At 30.5% G+C, this 20331-nt stretch overlaps 3 protein-coding genes across 3 annotated transcripts; all 3 read right to left on the bottom strand.

Annotated features, from left to right (window-relative positions):
- Positions 1-711: 711 nt before the first annotated feature.
- LOC123892327 lies at positions 712-1092 on the bottom strand. The gene has a single exon (XM_045942117.1). The coding sequence runs from the start codon at positions 1090-1092 to the stop codon at positions 712-714; it is 381 nt and encodes a 126-aa protein (XP_045798073.1).
- Positions 1093-7160: 6068 nt separating this feature from the next.
- On the bottom strand, positions 7161-7865 carry LOC123888025. The gene has a single exon (XM_045936969.1). It carries the CDS (start codon positions 7814-7816, stop codon positions 7325-7327), a length of 492 nt encoding a protein of 163 aa, XP_045792925.1. The 5' UTR covers positions 7817-7865; the 3' UTR covers positions 7161-7324.
- A 7047-nt stretch (positions 7866-14912) lies between these two features.
- On the bottom strand, positions 14913-17757 carry LOC123892325. The gene is made up of 6 exons (XM_045942116.1): positions 17681-17757; positions 17122-17269; positions 16250-16348; positions 15631-15708; positions 15463-15535; positions 14913-15328 (listed from the first exon to the last, which is right to left on the bottom strand). The coding sequence occupies exons 1-5, from the start codon at positions 17755-17757 to the stop codon at positions 15512-15514; spliced, it is 426 nt and encodes a 141-aa protein (XP_045798072.1). The 3' UTR covers positions 14913-15328; positions 15463-15511.
- Positions 17758-20331: the final 2574 nt, after the last annotated feature.

Below are 20331 nucleotides of genomic sequence, written 5' to 3'. Positions count from 1 at the left end.
TCTAATATTTATTTTTTATTACATACGGATGAAATTATAAGCCATTAAAAATTGACATACATAAAGTGGAAGATTCTGGTTTGAACTACGGTTATGACATTCGACTGAGCAACTTTAATATTTTTACGGGTTGAGATAGAATTTGTGAACTTATTTTGCTTATATTTTATTTTAACTATCTTATTTTTTTTTTTTAAAAAAAAAAACAGATTGATAATAGGGATTCAAATAATTTAAAATTTGGTTGAGAGAAAAATAAAGTCTAACAAAATGTCTACCAAAATAATTTAACTTTCTTTATAATTTTTTAACAAATTATTATAATTGAAATTTATTAACAATTACCCAAGAGTATTTAGATGAGATGACGCGGGTTCTAGTTTAACCAAGGTCCTGTGTTCGATCCCTGACTTGTGCATGCAACATTGTTAAAACTCTTAGGGAGAGTTTGCCACTCATTTGGGTCCACAAGACTCGTGGAATTGGTATCTGCAGTTGCGCGCAGAGGATACCCGGTTTACACCAAAAAAGAAATTTATTAACCATTTGCTAATAAATTGGGTACTCTTTGTGTTCCCATGTGATTAGTTCAGTTGGTAGGGATATCAACATTTTATATGCAGGAGCCGGTGTTCGAACCTCGGACACTCCAATAAAGGTAAAATTTCTAGGCACTGACCAAAAATATTGGTTGCTTTTTTTTTTTTTTTTTTACAGGAAATGCAATAAATCAAATGCCACAACAGCTTCAATATAAGGAGGAGTTTCCTCGATCCATATGAAATTAGACAAATTAGAAATAGCAAACTTTGCTAGATAGTGAGCCGCTTGATTAGCTTCTCTCCTAACATGTGCAATAACAATATTATTAAATCTAGAAATTAGATTAGAGCACTCCAAAGCAATGGTTCCCAAGTAATTATGTTGCATGTTGTCACTGTTGAAAGCTGCAATCACATTAGCAGAATCTGAATTAATCTTCATATCTTTAAATAGCATATCTTTGGCAAATTCCATTCCTAGCAAAAGTGTCATACCTTCAGCCACATCTGAGTCCCGAACAATTGGTCGACACCAATAGCTAGCAGCCATCACCGCCCCATTTGAGTCTCTCACAACAACCGCAAGACCCCAATTACCATCTTCCGTGGTTACTCTTTGTTTATTATTCCATGGTATGTTTATGGATTTGGATCTCTCCGATTCTCATGTTTTCTCTCCTTTTTTTAATTCAGTGGTCGATAAATTACAAATAGGAAACAAATACTTAAAAAGAAAGAGAGAAAAAAATGAATGGCTAAGATTAAAATAACATTACTAACATAATATAAAAAATTGGAGAGAAACAAATCTGTATTTTTATGTTATGTGTGTGAATGTGCTTTTGCTCGTTGAAACGTTTTTTTTTTTTTTTTGACATTTGAAACGTTTATGAATATTTTATGCGTAGAAATTGAATGGTCAACTTTAATTGTACATGACTTGACTTGTATCTTTCTTTAAAAGTGCACCCCTTTTTTTCTTTCGAAAACTTCTTAATTTGTCTTATTATCATAGATAATTTTGCTTCTTTTTTTATATAACGATGATATAAATGCAAAGTATCAAGCCTCTATTATCATTAGCTATGATCATTGATCAATATTTGTTAAGAAGGTGCGGACATACGATACGGATCTTTTCCTCTTAATCAGATGTTTTTCATATATACTATAAGATTAGTGATTGAACTCGCAACCACTTGTTTAAGTTATCACCGTTGATGAATTGTTACTTTTTAATTTAATCTATGTCCTTGTTTTATTTCAATACTAAAACTCATTTTATATGAAATGTTTTAGGTTCAAATCCGAACATCACAAATATTCAATCTAATAATTTCAGCATGTGTTAAATGAATCAGGAGATACAAATATTAAAAATCATATTTAAAGTTAAATCCCTGCTCTAGGTTGAAATTATTTATTTTTCTGTGCAGTATATATATATGATTTGAAAGTTGTTTCGTACGGGAAAAAAAGACCCAATACATGAGGTTCAAGTGCTTCCGATCCAGCCCAGATGCGCTCCTTTATGGAGGCTTCTCACCCAAGCCAAAGGTAACAAAAATCATAGTTCCTTTGCACCCCATGTAGCTAATACGTTCCTTACATGCTCATTGGACTGTTAGTTCCGTCTAAACGGCTCCCATCATCCCGAATGTTAATTGTTGCCATCAAGGCAAAGAAATCCAGCTCGTCAAGGTAATGGCGGAAACGCTGGCAAAAGGGATTGATCACCACCTTACAACGATAGAAGTATAGCCACCACTAAGTCACAAAAACAGAGGAGAATCAACCCGAAACCGCCATCACAAGAAGAAAGACTTCGCATCCTCTTCATGGAGACGTCCATATCACCACTTTGTTCCCTTCATTCGACAAATAGTAGAGTCCTTCATCCCAAGGACGCTAGAGATACCACCCAAGCTGGAATCATACGACGGAACGGGAGACCGTGACGAGCACGTTGAACGCATCGATACTGTCATAGACAACCACTCTTCCCACGGAACACTGAAATGCAAACTATTCGTGCTCACACTCGGGGAACCGTGAATAACAAACTTTTTGCGTCCCTTGGGCGTCTCGCGTGTCCCCGCCTTTCCAATTTTACCCCCTTGGGTTTAGTAGCGAGTGTGTAAAAAGACAAAATTTGGAAATACATTATTAGTTACTTAAAGTGCAAAAACGAACCTTATAAAAACTAATTTTTTGTCGCCCTCACTCTTCCCTCACCTCCTATGAAAATATTTTAAATAAAACACTGTTCGTAAATTAAAGTGCAAACCCTTACTTCACCCCACAAGAAAATGTTTTGAATGAATTCTAGAATTCTACAAAAATATTTTTCTATCACTCACTCATACGGAATTTCATTCAAAATATTTTCATGGGGTGAGGGAGATAAAAAGATTAGATTTTCATAGGTGTGAGTTGGATTCTCCCCAAGTTTTTCTTTGCAGTACTCTCTCTCTCTCTCTCTCTCTCTCTCTCTCTCTCTCGCTCTCTCTCTCTCTCTCTCTATATATATATATATATATATATATATCTTCATAAGTCCTTTTTTGCTCTTTGTAATCTAAGCCATATATCATTGAATTAAGAAAATGAGAGAAAGCTTATAAAAAAAAAGAGATAAAACATGAGAGAAAAAATTAGAAAGGATCCAAATCTGGGGTGAGTTTGCCCTTTAAGTAGCAAAATGTGTTTTTCGATAATATTTTCATGGGGGCGTGATTGGTGCAAACGTTAAGGTTTGGTAAAAAAATTAGTCCTTCGCAACTTAAGTAACAAATGAGGTATTTTAAAAATTTAGAAAGATATACGAGAAATTATGAGGGTGCAAAAAGAAATTCTCAATTTACAAAACAATAAACACTCCTCCAAGCCCATAACAAAACAATCTACCATACAAGTCACAAATGGGTTAAATAAAAATTGAAGTTTTGCATTGAATAAAGAGATTTTCTTTTTTCTGTCCTACTTACTTCTCACGTCCTACGCGTTTCCATTGTAGCGGATGCTATAAAAATGATTTTTTTTTAATTTTTTTTTGTAATTACCGTCCGCTACTAAAGTAGCAGACATTATAAAAAAATTTGATATGACGCTTTCGGGGTGTATCCGCTACTTAAGTAGCAGACATGAATATTTTAATAAATTCGTTGGACGCACGAGAAAATTAGTAGGATGAGTATCCTATAAACAAAATGAGGTAAAAGTTTAACACCTTTTTATCATGAATACCCTAGAATTGATTGGGCCTCTAAAAAATCACCAAATATATTTAAATTTAACTGCAACCAAAATGATACATTTGTCTCTACTATTTTCAAAAAGCAACCTTTACAAAATTTGATAGAAATACCTCAATCTGATTATTTGCATATATTCCACTTAATTGTATTTTTGGAATTTAAATTAAGGGTGAGTGGGTCAATTTTATTTTATTTTTTCAAGTAACCTATAGTGACTAGAATTTGACCCTCAAGGTTAACAAGTGAGAAATCTAAAGATTGAATTTTCACCATTGCATATTGTAATGTCTCTACTAAAAGTGTTGACGTGACCAGAATTTGTTGACCAGACCACTGTTACACGTGTAAGGAACACTGACTTGACATTTTTTTTGTCTGAATCATAAAAAAAAATAAAAAAAGTTTCAAAAGACGTAAATGTCCATGGATATGAACTAATTTTAAAACACATAAATTTCAAAAACCTTTCATTATCTTCAAGAAAGAAAAAAAAAATCCCAGAAAAAGCATTAAAAATTCAAACCCAACAATTTGCATCTCTTCATTCAAACCCAAATAACTTTCAACATAGAATTAATCATTCAACCTAAAAAAATATTGAAGAAAACAAAATCAAGCATGATTTACAAGAACGGTGCACTCAACCCCAAAGACACATCACTTTGTGAAAGTGAACTCAACCCCTCCGCTTCTAATAGGAATAAGAACGGTGCGAGCGGGTCTCCTTGCTTGAGACCTCTACTAATATTCACTTGCTCCGCAGGACTCCCATTAACCAACACCGACAATTGACCGTTGCAAACACAAGCCTTCATCCAACTTCTCCACTTTTGACCAAAACTCATTCTAAGCATCATGTAATCAAGAAAGTTCCAACTTACCGAATCATAGGCCTTTTCGAAATCAACTTTAAAAATAACACATTCTTTTTTAGAACGTTTGGCTAAGTCCACCACCTCATTGTCTTTATCATGTCTAAATAATTCGTGTCTCGTCACAACGAAAAAGCGATCCAAATCATTTATTCACTTTTTTTTAAGAAAATAGACATAATTTAATTATTTCAATAATTATAAAACAATTATTCTCATTTTATTGCCGATGAAAAGACAATCACCATAAAAACTCAAACATCATAAAATCTCGAGATCGAGTATAAATGCACAACTTAATAATATTGATATTTGTCGGTTTAACGAGGTCTTACATGCTCTACATACATACATCTTAACAAAAAAAAAAAAATGCTCTACATTTTTCCTATTTGTGATTGTGACCACAGATACATTGCTACATATCTTTTTTTCTTTTGTCACTTATACCAAACGGATCCTAAATGTACTATGATAATGAATATAATAACTATTTCATAGATACACAAATTATTCCTAGACAAGGGTCGATGTGGAAAAAACACATCATTTCCCAAAAACAAAAATACACACACATATATATTCGATCATAGACAAGATGTACAAATAAAGCAGAAAAAATGCAGTAATATTCTGCATAAATCAAGTTCACTATAGACTATATATTATACATCATGAATCACGATGCTACAGAAAATAATATATATATATAAGAGTTAGCTGGTTCATGCTTTCTTAATTAATGGAATCCAAAGATAAAATCTCCAAGCGTAAACAGGAAGAAAGAATCATATAGAATAAAAATGAAAACTAAATTGAACTCTTTCAAATATGAATCTTATGATTTTGTTTGTTTACGTTAAGAATAAATCAATAAGAATAAATTCTCTATACCTTTATTGTTTGTGTGTGTAGTACCAACATGTTGTAACTGGTACAAAGTAACTGGTCGGAGCAGTAAAGTTAGAAAATATATATACACTACTATACTATATAATACATATATGAAACTTTTGAAAACTTTTTGTCTTTACATTTTAATTAAACAATTGCTCTTAATATAATTCTTAAGAATATTTTAAATCATCCGTCAAAAAAATAATACTTTAAATCATCAGTAAAAAAAAAAAGAATTAATATATATGATAACATATTCTTTAAGATTATAAAAATTTATGGATAGATAAAGCTGACAATTAATTTAAAACCTGTAGTTAACTTTTATAAGCCACTTTATTTTTATTTATTTTTTCGCATAGAAGTTTGGCAAGTATGAGAGGTATGGTTTAATTTTTTTTTCAACTGCAATAGCAGTTGAAATATTAAGAATTTTGAGATATATGCACAATACATCACAACAAACTGCATTTAAAATTATAATGAAAAGGAATAAATGTTTTTTTTTTTTTTTCAGATATTAGATATATTAACATTTGATGATTCTGGTATTAATTATATTTTGGTCCCCTTATTTTCACTCTTCACGAAATTGGTTCTGGTCCCTCCACCAAATTTTTATACTAAAAAAAATTGATTTAATATATTTTAAATGACATGTCGTACGATTTGATGATATAGATTCATTCAGGTGAAATAATTATTTACATTTCATTAATTAAATTGCAAAAAATATATAATTTTTGAAATTGGAAAACCAAAATTTTTAATGAGTTTTATTGTAATTTATGACTTTTTTGATCGTTTAATATCATCGGTTGTATGCTACATCATTGAAAATATGTTAAAATAATATTTTCATTTTAAAAATATAAATGGACCAAAATTGTGTGATTTTAAACTATTATGATACTCCTTAAGTCCCTTTTTATAAGACCTGATTTGACAAAACAAGAGTATTAACAAAGTTGGTTTTAGTATTAAATTGGTTGACAAATTATATTGATTTTTCATGTTTTAGTATTACTGATTTGACAAACAAAAATAATTTAATGTTTTTCATAAAAACTATGTAAAGTAAATAAGGATAATTTTGGAAAAAAAATTAATTAATGTCATTGATAATTGCAAAAGAGTCTTATAAAAAGAGATAATTTTTTTGTCAAAACTAGGTGTTATATAAAAAGGGACGGAGGAGTATTAATTAATATATACGTCATTATAAAATATTTAGTGTATATTATTTGTGGAAATATACACACAAAACTTTTATTTTGTTCATCTCTCTCTCTCTCTCTCTCTCTCTCTCTCTCTCTATATATATATATATATATATATATATATATATATATATATACACACAACATATTTTTAAATTATATCCTTAAAATAAAGAACAAATTCTAACAAATCTTAAAAATATTTTAACCAAAAATATAAATTATATCATGATCATATGTGTACTATTTGATTCATATATATATTTAAAACAAATATGTTTCAAAAACACACAATGTCCCGAGAGTAAAAAAAAATCAAAATAAATATAAAACCTTCTAAAAATATTTAGACATATATATTATTCTCAACACAATCCACATTTAAAATCTTGGTAATGAAAATAAAAAACCATAAAAGAAAAGAAAAATGTATAGTACTAACCAAAAATTTGAACACTTTAAGATGTATACGTACAGTTACACAGAAATTCTGATTCAAAAAACAAATCATTCTGATGCTATACATCAAAGTTGCATTATTTCTGTTCCTGATCACCTCTTCGAATTTTCTTGGCTGTATGTGAATGATCAGAAAGTGGAATATGATGAGTTGTTGGGAACAATAATTCAACTTCTTTTGACAGATCAAGTGGCAATTGTCTGCAACTGAAGTACTGATTATTGTAAGAATCTGCTTTCCTTTTCAGTGATTGTTTGATTTTCTTTGGTGTTGGTGGACATGTGAGTACTGAAATTTTGTGGTCCAAAGACGTTGGTGTTCTGAAACCATCTTCTTCTTCTTCTTCATCTTTATTTTTGAGCTTTTCTGATGATGACGACGACGACGACGATGATGATGATGGAGTTTTTGAGCATTCTTCTATTTGAATATGCTCTTTTTCTTCTTCTTCTTCTTTTGAATTGTGATGAGAATTGGAACTTTCTTCTAAGGTTTGATCAGTGGTGTTCTTCACAATCTCAAATTTTGTCAAGGCTTCTTCTTGTTCTTTATGATGATTTGGTGACATGTTTGAGAAGTGATGAAAAAGAAAGAATAGGTGAAAAAGAGAGTTATAGGGATGTTGTTGAAGTTGTTTATAAAGTGGAATAAAATTGTTTGTTAAATGAAAATCTACACTCTTTGGCTTTACTTTTTGAGGATGTGTTTAACAGTGTTTGTTTTCAGTGTCACAAAAGAGTGGAGGACGTTGTAAACAGTATTATAAGATGCACGGGATCCTATACTAGACAAAATATATTACTACCTCTCTCAAAATATAAGAATTCATTTATTACTACTCGCATGTAATATTTATAATTTTGATTACGAATATATTTAATTGTTTATTAGTAAATATTATAAAAATTTGATATTTTAAAAATATTTATCGAAACAAATCAAAAAAAAATTTATATGATAATATTTACATTTATATACTCTTAAAAAAATACGGTCAAAACAATATAAATAATGCATTTAGTCAAAGTGGGTCTTATAAAATAGAACGGCGGTAGTACTTAGGCAGAAAAATATATATATCTTAATTAAGATGTCTTTGAAATAAGAAATAATTTTAAAAATATTTTAAACCAAATATAAATTACATCTTAATTAATTTTTAAAAACATATCTTAATAGTGAATCTAAATTTACATATAATCTGGGCTTTTTTGCCCTCTCATTTATAAAAAAAATAAAAAATATTACATATAATCTTGCAATCGAGAGGGGCTGAAACCATACTTGTTGTCAGAATTGATCCCAAATTAGATTAGACAGTCCAGTGGATCGGATACGGTAGTGAAATCAAAAAAATAAAATAAAAAATTTACATATAATTTTTTAAAATTTTGTCTTTTTCTTTAACGACAAATATATTATTATTAATAATAGATCTCTGCATAAGACGCACAACGATCGGTATAAAAGAGGAACTACATAACAAAAGCGCCGTAAATAAGCGGAACACCAAAGATAAATACCAAAAAAACACCATCTAATATCTGTCCACTTCTAATCTCATTGTTAGAAAGACATCTCTCAGATTCCAAATCACTAGAGAAGACATCAACCCAATCCATAAAGTTACCACTAGACACTAACTCCCGATCTCAAAATCAAAAGTGATCAGCCCATCAAAATCCAAAAAACAGCTCTGTAAGACAAAAGTTGATGGCGCAATGATAGTATTTATGAGAATCTAGGCAAATAAGTTTCAGCTCGCAGACTGCCTACATTCCATACAACGATAAAGGCATCAAAACAAGGGAGCAGTGCCTAAACAACTACAAGCACCAAACACGACCTGAGAAAAGACAATCAATACTAATGTTATAGAAGTCTAGCAGATATAAAAAAATCCTGCAAATTTCAATAAATTACTTGTTAGATGACAAAATAAGTGAAAGATAGAGAGATATAGAATTATTAGGTATCACATAACGTCTCTAAAATTGTGTGTTTAACTAGCACAATATATTTAAGCTTCGATATTTTTTTTTTGGCTTAAATGCACTTTTGATCCCCCTATTTTCAAAAAAATGAAGTTTTGGTCCCCCTATTTTAAAAACCAACTTTTTAGTCCCCCAATTTTAATTTTTTTTGAGTTTTGATCCCCCATTCCATTTTAAGGCTAATTTTGTTGATGTGGCATTGTCACTAATGCATATCAGCGTCCACGTGGACAAATTTAATATCCATGTCATTATTTGTTTTTAATTCAATAAAACTTATTTTATAAAATAATTTAATTAAACCTAAGAAAGTTCATTAAAATAAAAAATCCAAAAATTCACAACCTCTAATTTATTAAACCTAAGAAAAAACAAACAATCACAACATGAACATGATCCTCTTTTATTCATATCAAACAATTGCATATTGAAAGCAAGTTTTGTGTTTCAAGAACCTTCAACTTTCATCATCATCCAACTTTATATAAAACCAATCTAGAATTAAACTTCAAACTTAAAATAATTTTTGGGTTTTCATTCAAACTCATCCAAAGTCATAGATAGTTTAAAGAGTATGAGTAATTTCTATTGAAACACAAAATCATCTATAATTTCTTTTCGTTTTTAAAAATCCAAAAATTGTTGAGTTTGAACGGAAACCATAGGATTAGTGAAATCCATAAGGAAGGATTCTCTCCGACGGTGAATAAAATTCTAGTAGTTGAAGGTTTGATAATTAGGGTTTCAAATTTCATATTTTATAAGATTTAACAATTATTGTTTCAGTTGAATATATAATTCTAACAATTAAAATATTTTATAAATAAAGTTTTATTGAATTTAAAAATATATAATAATGACATGGATATTAAATTTGTCCACATGAATGTTGCCACATCATTAGTTACAAGGCCACATCAACAAAATTAACCCCAAAATAGGATGGGGGATCAAAACTCAAAAAAAATGAAAATAGGGGGACTAAAAAATTGGTTTTTAAAATAGGGGGACCAAAACTTCATTTTTTTGAAAATAGGGGGATCAAAAGTACATTTAAGCCTTTTTTTTTTGTGTAGCAATAAAATTAAAAATAAAAACAAACTAAAAACTCCTAGAAAAATGGACAACACTCAAGTCCACCAGCAAGACAAGGACACAAAATCATGAGCAAAATCACCCTATACTTGTCACGTGAAAGACCAAACTTAACAAAAGAATTGGACGGATAAAAGGGGGCAGCAGTGGCCAAGGCCCACTCCCCCTCATATATGTATATAATTTTATATATTATGAAGTTTCAACTCAACTATCTATTTACAACACTTTAGTTTAATATTATAAATATATAAAATAATATTATAATACTCCATATGTAACACTATATAAGTAAAAAATATCATTTTAGGTTCATTGTTTTATTAATATATTTGGTTTATAATATAGACTAAATACATTAATAGAACAATGAACCTAAAAAATAGTTTTTTACTTATTTAGTGTCACAGAGGGAATATGATAAAAATACACGCATAAACAAATAATATATATATATATATATATATATATATATATATATATATATATATATATATAGGGGGCTGCTAATTTAGACCCAGTTGGGTCTAAATTAGCAAGGTGCACCTTTTGAGTTGGACAAAAATACCCTTTCTTTTTTAAAAAAAAAAAAAAAAAACATATTGGCGCTGATCCAGTGTCGCGCGCCTACCGCAGGACCACCGTTACAGACCGTTGATTTCCATCAGACGGCCAAGAGATGATCTCATCATGGCTGTCGGATCAATCAGACAGTCCAGATCATCCATCTCCATGATAAGCCAGCGCGTGCACCACACTAGATCTTCCCCTGGAGAGAGAAAATTTCATTTTAAAAAAGCAGGACACGTGTCAACTGCTGGGTGGTTGGCGTGTTTTTTTTTTCATTTAATACTTTAAACTCAATTATTTCGTTGTAAATTAATTTTTTATTTTTTTATTTTTATACCAAAATTCATAATTTTTTTTTTCTACAAATAGAGACTTGGTTCGTTTGATTTGGACACAAAAAAAAAAACTCAATTTTTCACTACCTTTAATTATCTTTATATAATACTGTGAAACCATTTAGCTGGTAGAATGGTTTCACAGTATAACTCTCTGAAACCATTTTACTGGTAGAATGGTTTCAGTGAGTAATTTCTTAATTGTTTGCTTCTGAAACCATTCTGAAACCATTTAGCTGGTACAATGGTTTCAGAGCGTTGTACTTTGAAACCATTTCACTGATAGAATGGTTTCAGGGGAGTTGATTTTTAATTGTTTGCTTCTGAAACCATTTTACTGTTAGAATGGTTTCACAGTATAACTCTCTGAAACCATTCTTCCAGCTAAATGGTTTCAGAAGCAAACAATAGTTTTTAATTACCGTTTTATCTCATTTAATTAACGAAAAATAGTTTCAGGTCTCAAAAAATTTCATAAAATATACCAAAAGTTCCAGAATATTATCTAATATTTTATTAGAAACAAATAAAAAAACAATTGATTTCAGAGTACAAATCTATGAAATTATTATTATTATTTGTTAAATGGTTTTAAATAATCAGCGGAATTTGTGAAAATAATTTCATGACTTGAACTAGGGAGAGTGAGGTACACAAGAGGGTTCTAAATAATTCATAGTACTTTACATAAAATTTTGGAAATTTTTTATGGAATTATAATATTTTTAATTACATTTTTACTCATTTAATTAACTAAAAATAGTTTCGGGTCTCCAAAAATTTCATACAATATACCAAAATTTCCAGAATATTATCTACTATTTTATTATGAAAAAATAAAAAAAAATAGAGCCTCCCTGAGGCCGCACGCGCCCCCACGCGCCGCCGGTGAGAGTGGGCGTGGGCGACGCGCACTGTTCATCGTTCCTCCCACCCGTTTTATGCAGAAACGGGTCGTGCGACCCGGTTTTTGACCCGGTTCGATCTCCCTCAATATTCAACGAAACTCGACGTTCCTTATATGGATTTTGATCGTTTTTCAATTTTACAAAGGTTTCCGGTATTAGTTTTTGAAATCGGCGTTCGATTCGCACGTAAAATGAGGTCGAAATTTGGAAGAAATTTAAAAAATGTAATAGTTGTTCTATTGTTTCAAAAAAAAAAAAAAGGGTATTTTTATGATGCAAATTACATACATGCCCCAGTTGCTCTATTGTTTCAAAAAAAAAAAAATGGGTATTTTTGTCCAACTCAAAAGGTGCACCTTGCTAACTTAGACCTAACTAGGGTCTAAGTTAGAAAACCCCATATATATATATATATATATATATATATATATATATATATATATATATATATATATATATATATGGGGAGAGCAAAACAATGATTTATTCTTTAAATATATGAGATGTTGTCAATAAAGTGTATTGAAATTATAAAAATATTTTTAAATTTGTCTATTATTAGTAATGTTTTGGACAAATTGACTAATACAAAACATATTTGAGGACCAAACTAACAAAGAAAAGATAAATTTGAGGGTTTGAGAATCAAAATAACTAAATAAAAAAAAATATGTTTAAGGTTAAAGGACCCATCATAGAGCGGCAATCATCAAGCACCAAAAAAACAGACACAAGATGCTCAAATTAACCAGACTTCACGAAAACCAGACTACGACATACTCTACGGATAAACATGATGAATCTTATCGTTGGTCAAAAGGTGATTAAATTCTAAATCACGCTCTTTTAAAATTGTCTGGCCATAACTATGTCATAGTGATAGTACAAAATACCAAGATGAAAGGAGAAACCACAAGATGAAATTGATAGTACAAATACCAAACTCAAACAAGACCGCATCTTTCAGACGCCTTCAAGAAAACCATCTTTCATATATCTGTTGTACCAGACTTCACAAAACCATGTTTTTTTGGTAGGAAGATCTTTCAACTTAACAATTTTGATATTTCTATTGGTTGCGTTATGATTTGTGGATGAAAAAAATTTAAAGTTCTTAAACTTCTTGAATTCTAAATGTTCTTCATATAGTAAGTGCAGTTATTATAAAATGGTGTTAAGCACACTCACACAAATAAGAAAAAAAATTAAAGAGTCAAAGAAATAAAATGATGTTGATTGATATGACTATATTATTTTTCTTTTAAATTTTTGGATGTGTGTGTGCCCAAATATATTTTATGAGTGTTGCTATTTTTATTTTTTGACAAAATGAGTATTGCTATTTAGTAAGAAATATTTACATAAGAAGAATCCACAAAATTAGGGGATTTGACCAATAAAAAATTGGGTAACCATACATGAAAGAGAGAGTCATTATACTAATTTGTAAGTATTAAATGTTACCGCATAAGATTCTTCTCTTTGTTGCATAAAAAAAATTAAATACTTTCTTCGGACACAATTATAAACAAAAAATCACTTTTTAGGTTCATTGAAAAAGCAATGTATTTGGTCAATAATATAGACTAAATACATTATTTTTTCAATGAATGTAAAAAGTGTTTTTTTGCTTATAATTGTGTCCGGATGAAGTAACATTTTCTATATTTTATTTAGGTGTGAGCCTATACAAGTCTTGCTCCAAAAAACAAATCCAAACACCTCTTTCTCTAGCCGGCCCTATTTTCTTTTTCTCTGAGTTTCTTCTTCCTCTACTAGTTAGGGGTGATTTTAGGTCATATTTGGCCTAAAATCACCCCTCTTCACCTTTTTTCTTGTTGTTTTCAATCTAAATAAGTGATTTTTCACATAGATTAAGTTTTTTAGTTGTTTTTATTTTTTATTTGTGTGATATCGTCGTCTGAGTGCGGCGTTTGTGTTGATCGTCGTCTTGGTACGACGTTGTTGAATTCTCCGTCTTGTTACGGTGTTCGTTTAGTTCATATTTGAAAGATCATCTTCAATCAATTGCAGATTCAATCAATGATTTGGGCATCAACGTTGCAGATCCGGAAGCATGGATATTTCGGTGACTTTAGTTTTATCATATTATTATTTGTAGGCATTTTGCTGTTGTATGCTATTAACACGGATGCTGTGAGTTCACTACTAGAAAACTCGGCTTTAGCAACCGATTTAGAGACCGATTTTCATCAAAATCGGTCTCTAAATCCATTAGCGACCGATTTTGCGACCATCTAAAATCAGTCTCAAGGACCCTGGTCGCTACTCCCTTGTGACCAATGCAGCGACCGATTTGGTAGCGACCGAATTAGTGACCAATTTTAGAGACCGAATTAGTGACCGATTTTAGAGACTGGCTTAGAGACTGAATTTGTGTCGCTTGTTGCGACACGTTGTACGACGCTATAGCGACTGATTTGTGACTGATTTTGGCGACCGATTTAGTGACCGATTTGAAATTAGTTATTCTATTTATTGCGACGGATTTTGCGACACTTGGTGGAAAAATCAGTCTCTATTTCAGTCTCTAACGATTTTTTTAATTATTATTATTAATTTAAAATCACATGAAAGCAATTTTTGAATCTAAAAAGGTTTAGCAGCGCAGCTTATTGTCTGTCTACTTTTTATTCATATGTAATTAATATAGTTATAATATATATAAGTTTTTCAGTGAATTTAATATCTCTTGAAGCTATTTCATAAACATCAAACAATTAAACATGCACACAACAATATGAACATAATATATTTATATTTATGATTATAGAAAAACAGTGAATTGATCTTCACCATCATCAGACACTTACAAAGGGGGAATAAATCCCTTTCAATTCTTGCATACAAGACTTGCAAAAAAAAAAATCAACCCTTTACATCAGTAGAACAATATTACATTTGTTTGTAACTGAACTCTAGTAAGTCCCCAATTCTTAGCATAAACATTGAATAACACTTAGCTTATAATTATAAATATGGTCCTCTACATAAGCATAAAAGTGAATAAGAACCAAGATCTCTTAGTCCTAATATACCCTCACCATCTGTTACAACAATAACTTGAATAGTCTTTTCTGACCAAAGGGGACTTTTTTTTCAGCTTTAAATATACATCTGGCCTGTTCTAAAATTTCACACTGATATCACAAATCACCTACACAAGAAAAAAGATGATCATTATGAACACATATAAAGGGATCAATGACTCATTTCTCTGCCTAATCACAAGTCAGTAAGAAATATACAGATTAATAATTCATCAAAGCTATACATGTTGATGAGTTTTACCTCTACATAAGTTTCCAGGTAAGGTCGGGCATCAAATCTTTATATCCATTTACAAAAAGTTTCTTTTTCTGACCTGGATGGAACACATAATATATGTGTAATCAGTGCCGCTGACGCCAATTATCAATTAACAGAAATTGCATTAAAAAGTGTAGTATTAAAAGTAACCTCATAAACGCCAGGTTTTTTTATGCGCTTTACAATGTGTTGATCAAACTCCTCTCTTACATGATCATGCACTTTAACCTCAAATTGCAGTTGCAGATAAAATAAATCAGTTTGATTTAAAATGCCAAAAAAGAGTAATATGACAAAAATATATATATGTAGTCATGGAATATTTTAATTTTTGACTTAATAATGCATAAACACTAAGTTCAACCTTGAACCACTAAGCCCTAATTTGTGCATCCAACCTATAATCTAAAATAAGCTATGAGCATTCAAATTTCAATAGAGACAACAAATGATTTCCCAATCTAAAATAAACTGTGGGTAATCCTTCCACCTAGAAACAACAAATGATTTCCCCCAATCTGTACAAAGAGACAAATATATCAATAAATAACCTCAAGAAACAAATAACTATATACACATGGACCAATATGCAGCCCAACTAGAAGGCACGAGAAATTTCAAGAACCAAGAATCATGTACATGAAGAAAGAGCATCTAGTACTAGTCAAGAAAAGCCTAAATTAATGAATATTAAACAGAAACCAGTAGAGTAGTTTTCACTTTTTTTTTTTTAATTTCAAAACTATATATAAAAAAATGCAAAACTTACTGTTCCACCAAGAAGAAATGCAGCTGCAGCCCCAACGGTTGCACCAACAGAATCAACAACAATTCCAACTGGAAGGCCAAATAGATAACCACAATGAAGCTGGAAAAAAAATCATCAAGTAACACTACAAAAAAAGCGCTATTTAGCCATAGTCACATTGTTCCTTTTTTTTTAAAGCTGTTATCTGTCATGCTTTCTTTTCATCTTTTCTTACACTATTCAAATGCAGCAAATGCAACAAATGTATTTCTATAATAAGCACATTTTAATAGTACATGTTGTATCATAGTCAACAAAAGAATATAAGAATGGGGATTTGAAATTGCAATTTCAACAAGTTCAAAACTAATTCCAACTCAAAAGGATTCTTGTTTGAAAGTAACAAAACTTGTACATAATTTTTTATATCCAAACATCAACTTCTCAAATCAAGCAGTGAAGTATGAAATATGAATAATATTACCAACACTAAATAGCCTCCATTAGAAATATTGTAGTATTAAATTAGAGAAGAAAATTTGCTTATCATTGGTTAAGTTGAGAATTTGACAGCAAGAATATAAAAAACTTTATTCCAATTGTCATATTTTTCTTTTATTTCACCTCATAATAAAAACTGTTCTCACTATATATTAGCCTCTTAATCATGACTTTGGTAATTTTTTACGTAAGAGTTTCATAAACTTAACACGAATATTAGCTATACAAGTAGTGTGAAGTCTTGTTAACATACCAATCATGTCATTTTGATTTAAACATTTTTCTTAAACTTAAAATTTACTCTAAAGTGGCATCAGAACTCTGATATTTGAGAACTCATCTTGAAGTTTATCTTATTTCAAACTTGAATTGACATTAAGCAGAATCATTACCTCAACGTGGCGACAAAAATCACTTGAAGCTTGCATTATGCCGTTGATGCAAACTGAAATCACAGTGAGTGAGAGCTTCACTACTGAAACAGCGAGTGGAACGGGGATTGAAGGCTTCGAACGGCGACTGAAACGGTAATCATGATTCCTGCATGAAGAACTGAAACGACAAGTGAAAATAAATATAGTAAATCACCACTCTTATGGTAACCATGGACGAATCTAAATTGCCAACATCTAATCAAATATGAACTACTAACAAATTAAGAGCTGAGAATCAAAGGATTGTAGTTGTAATTGAATCTATGAGTAAAACCCTATAATAACAATTAACAAGTAATCTAAAATGTTATAACAGATAACCTTAAACAATTTACCAAATCCAAGGAAACCCCAAATTAAAAACACATCACACAATAACCTAAAAAACACAAATTTCGCCTTGAAAACACTAATCACAAAAACCCAATACATGAAAACAAGTGTAGATTGAAGGGTAATTGTAAATTAGAAAACTTATCGAAACTAAGAGATTGCGATTGAGAAATAGAATTAGAACATGTCGACAGCTTCGAACTGATAAATAGAATCAGTGAATGAGATATTGAAGCTTTGTGAGAGCGATTGAAGCTTCATGACTGCGATTCAGAGATTTCACTTCGTGAATGAAAGACATTCAATGAGTGATTAGGGTTCGAGAAGGGGAGAGGGAACGAAAGGACTTAAACGAAAGGCATTAGGGTTCGAGAATGAGGGGGAAAGAACAATCGCCACAGTCGATAAGCGTTTTCAGCTTCGTGACTGAGGGAAAGTTAAGGGAATGAGTTTTCCCAGATGGGAAATTGTTTTAAAAAAAATTTCAAAATAATCTGATTAAATATTTTTTTAGTGATTTGTAAAAAAAAAAAAAAAACCCCTTAGCGACCGATTTAGCGACCGAATATTTTTTGACTTTGGCGTCAAACTTTTGGTCTCTAATTCGGTCTCTAAAAGCGACCGAAAAATTTGGTCGCTAGCTATCAGTCTCTATTTCGGTCTCTAAATTTCATAGCGACCGATTTAGCGACCGATTTGTTTTTTAACTTTGACGCTCGAAATTCGGTCTCTAATTCGGTCTCTATAGCGACCGAATTATTTCGGTCGCTAAATCGGTCTCTAAAAGCGAATTTTCTAGTAGTGGTTTGTTCGCAGATTCATCCTTTTTATTTTTAGCGATGTTGAATGTGTATTTGGATCTGATGTACTATATCAATTATTGGAATGAATGAATATCGTTATCTTTTTAGTAAAAAAAAAAAAAGTCTTGCTCCAACATATATTGTTCAACTTTCATTTCAAGGTTTTTTGTAAAGATGTGTAGCTAGACAAATTTTAGTTAGCTATCATTCATCATTTATAGTACATTTATGAAGAGAAATTGACACAAATCGAATATTAGTCGGATCAATTTTAATTATTGAAGCTCATTAATGAGTGAAACTAATCATCCACTTATCTTTATCTCTCAAAAAAAATAGACAATAAATAGAAATAGATAAATAGAACAAAGTTAAATTATTTCACTTGTATGGTTGTTTTTAAATCAACATTGGTAATTCTCCGGACTCACTTTTTTTTTTTAATTATCATGCTTGATATTGGTACGAAGTTTCACCATCGTTAACGAAGACTAATCTCCGTTGGAAAATCTATGGGATACATAAGGTGAGTTCTCCTGTCACAATCGAATTTTTTCATATGCATGAGTCAGGAATCGAATCCTGACAACATGCTTAAGGGGAATCAAAATCCTTACCACTTGAACTGGACCAATTCATTGTTGGTTCTCTGACTCACTTTATAATCCAACAAAAGGGTAGCTTAGTTTTTCTTAAAGAAAACTTCAAATTTGGGAAGGAATAAAATTTCACATTGTTATGGAGAAATTTATATCAATGTTTTTCACATGCATGCATAAACGTTTATAAGTTTCATACACATGAAAATGTAAATTTCAAATCTTAATGATTATTAAATCATACAAAATTTAACATATATGCAAGGATGCATTTCGTATATAATGAGAAAACTTTGCTTTACTGCTCTTATGTATGAAACCTTTAATGGTTCTATGGCATGCACGTGATTTGCTTTTTAGGTACCACAACTTACAAGTTTAGAACCATGCTAATATTACCGAATGCCCTTTACATCATAATATCTATTGCTATATTTGATACATTTATCACAACTACGATGCTTTGTTTCCCTTGCAAGCAATATAGTTCAAGAACTAAAGTTACAAAAAGTTTGACTTTAATTGAATGTCTACATCAAATATATTCATTTCTAGCCTTTTTCAGTGTTACATTGTAAAAATCAAAGGAAAGTTATCATTCGAGAAGCCCACTCAATTTTCAAGAAATACTTTTTCATATGTTTATGTGTGTTTTTAAATTATCGATAGTTAGTTCATTTAGTGATGATTGTCACTGAACTTGATAGGAAGAACCACAGTTTGATCCCTGTAACTGCAATTAGAAGAATATGCTGAAACCACTTGATGTCAAAACTGACCCCCGAAGCAGATTAAGCGGTCAAGTGGATTGGATAATTGTAATGGGAAAAAAAATTAATGTAAATATTGTCGGAGAATTTGTTAGGCATATAAAATGAGTTCTTCCATTCTATCTAAATTTTCATCAAATGCAAAATTAAATCATTGACTAATTACTTAAGAGGTCCAATCTTTACCACCGGATTAATTTATTAATTGTTGACGAACATTTTAATATAATATCTATGATCTAAATATAATTTTATCATTTTCATATATGGTACGATAATATTTTAAAAGCAATTTATATTTAAAGACAACAGTAGTACTATGATGTCGAACATAGAAAAATAGAATAAATGAATTGCAAAGATACTTCAATCCATATATAAAATGCAACTCCCTCCGTCCAAATTTGATTGACACAGTTGACTGATGTGCACTATTTACACATGTTGCTTTGAACTTATTTTTCTACTAATAAACAAAAATAAATATTAGCATATAAGATGTTGTTTGACTCGTCTTGATGAGTATTTTTAAAATATCAATTTTTTATAATTTTTACTATTACACGATTAAAAATATTAATCGTCATATTTATCCATCAACATGCGTATAGTCAACTGTGTCAATCAAATTGGGATGAAGAGAGTAATATGTTTTATGAGCAT

The sequence above is a fragment of the Trifolium pratense genome, linkage group LG6 (genome assembly GCF_020283565.1).
Source record: "Trifolium pratense cultivar HEN17-A07 linkage group LG6, ARS_RC_1.1, whole genome shotgun sequence".
Classification (NCBI taxonomy): Eukaryota; Viridiplantae; Streptophyta; class Magnoliopsida; order Fabales; family Fabaceae; genus Trifolium; species Trifolium pratense.
Note: the sequence above shows the minus strand (reverse complement) of the source record. Positions and strands in the feature narration are given on the sequence as shown.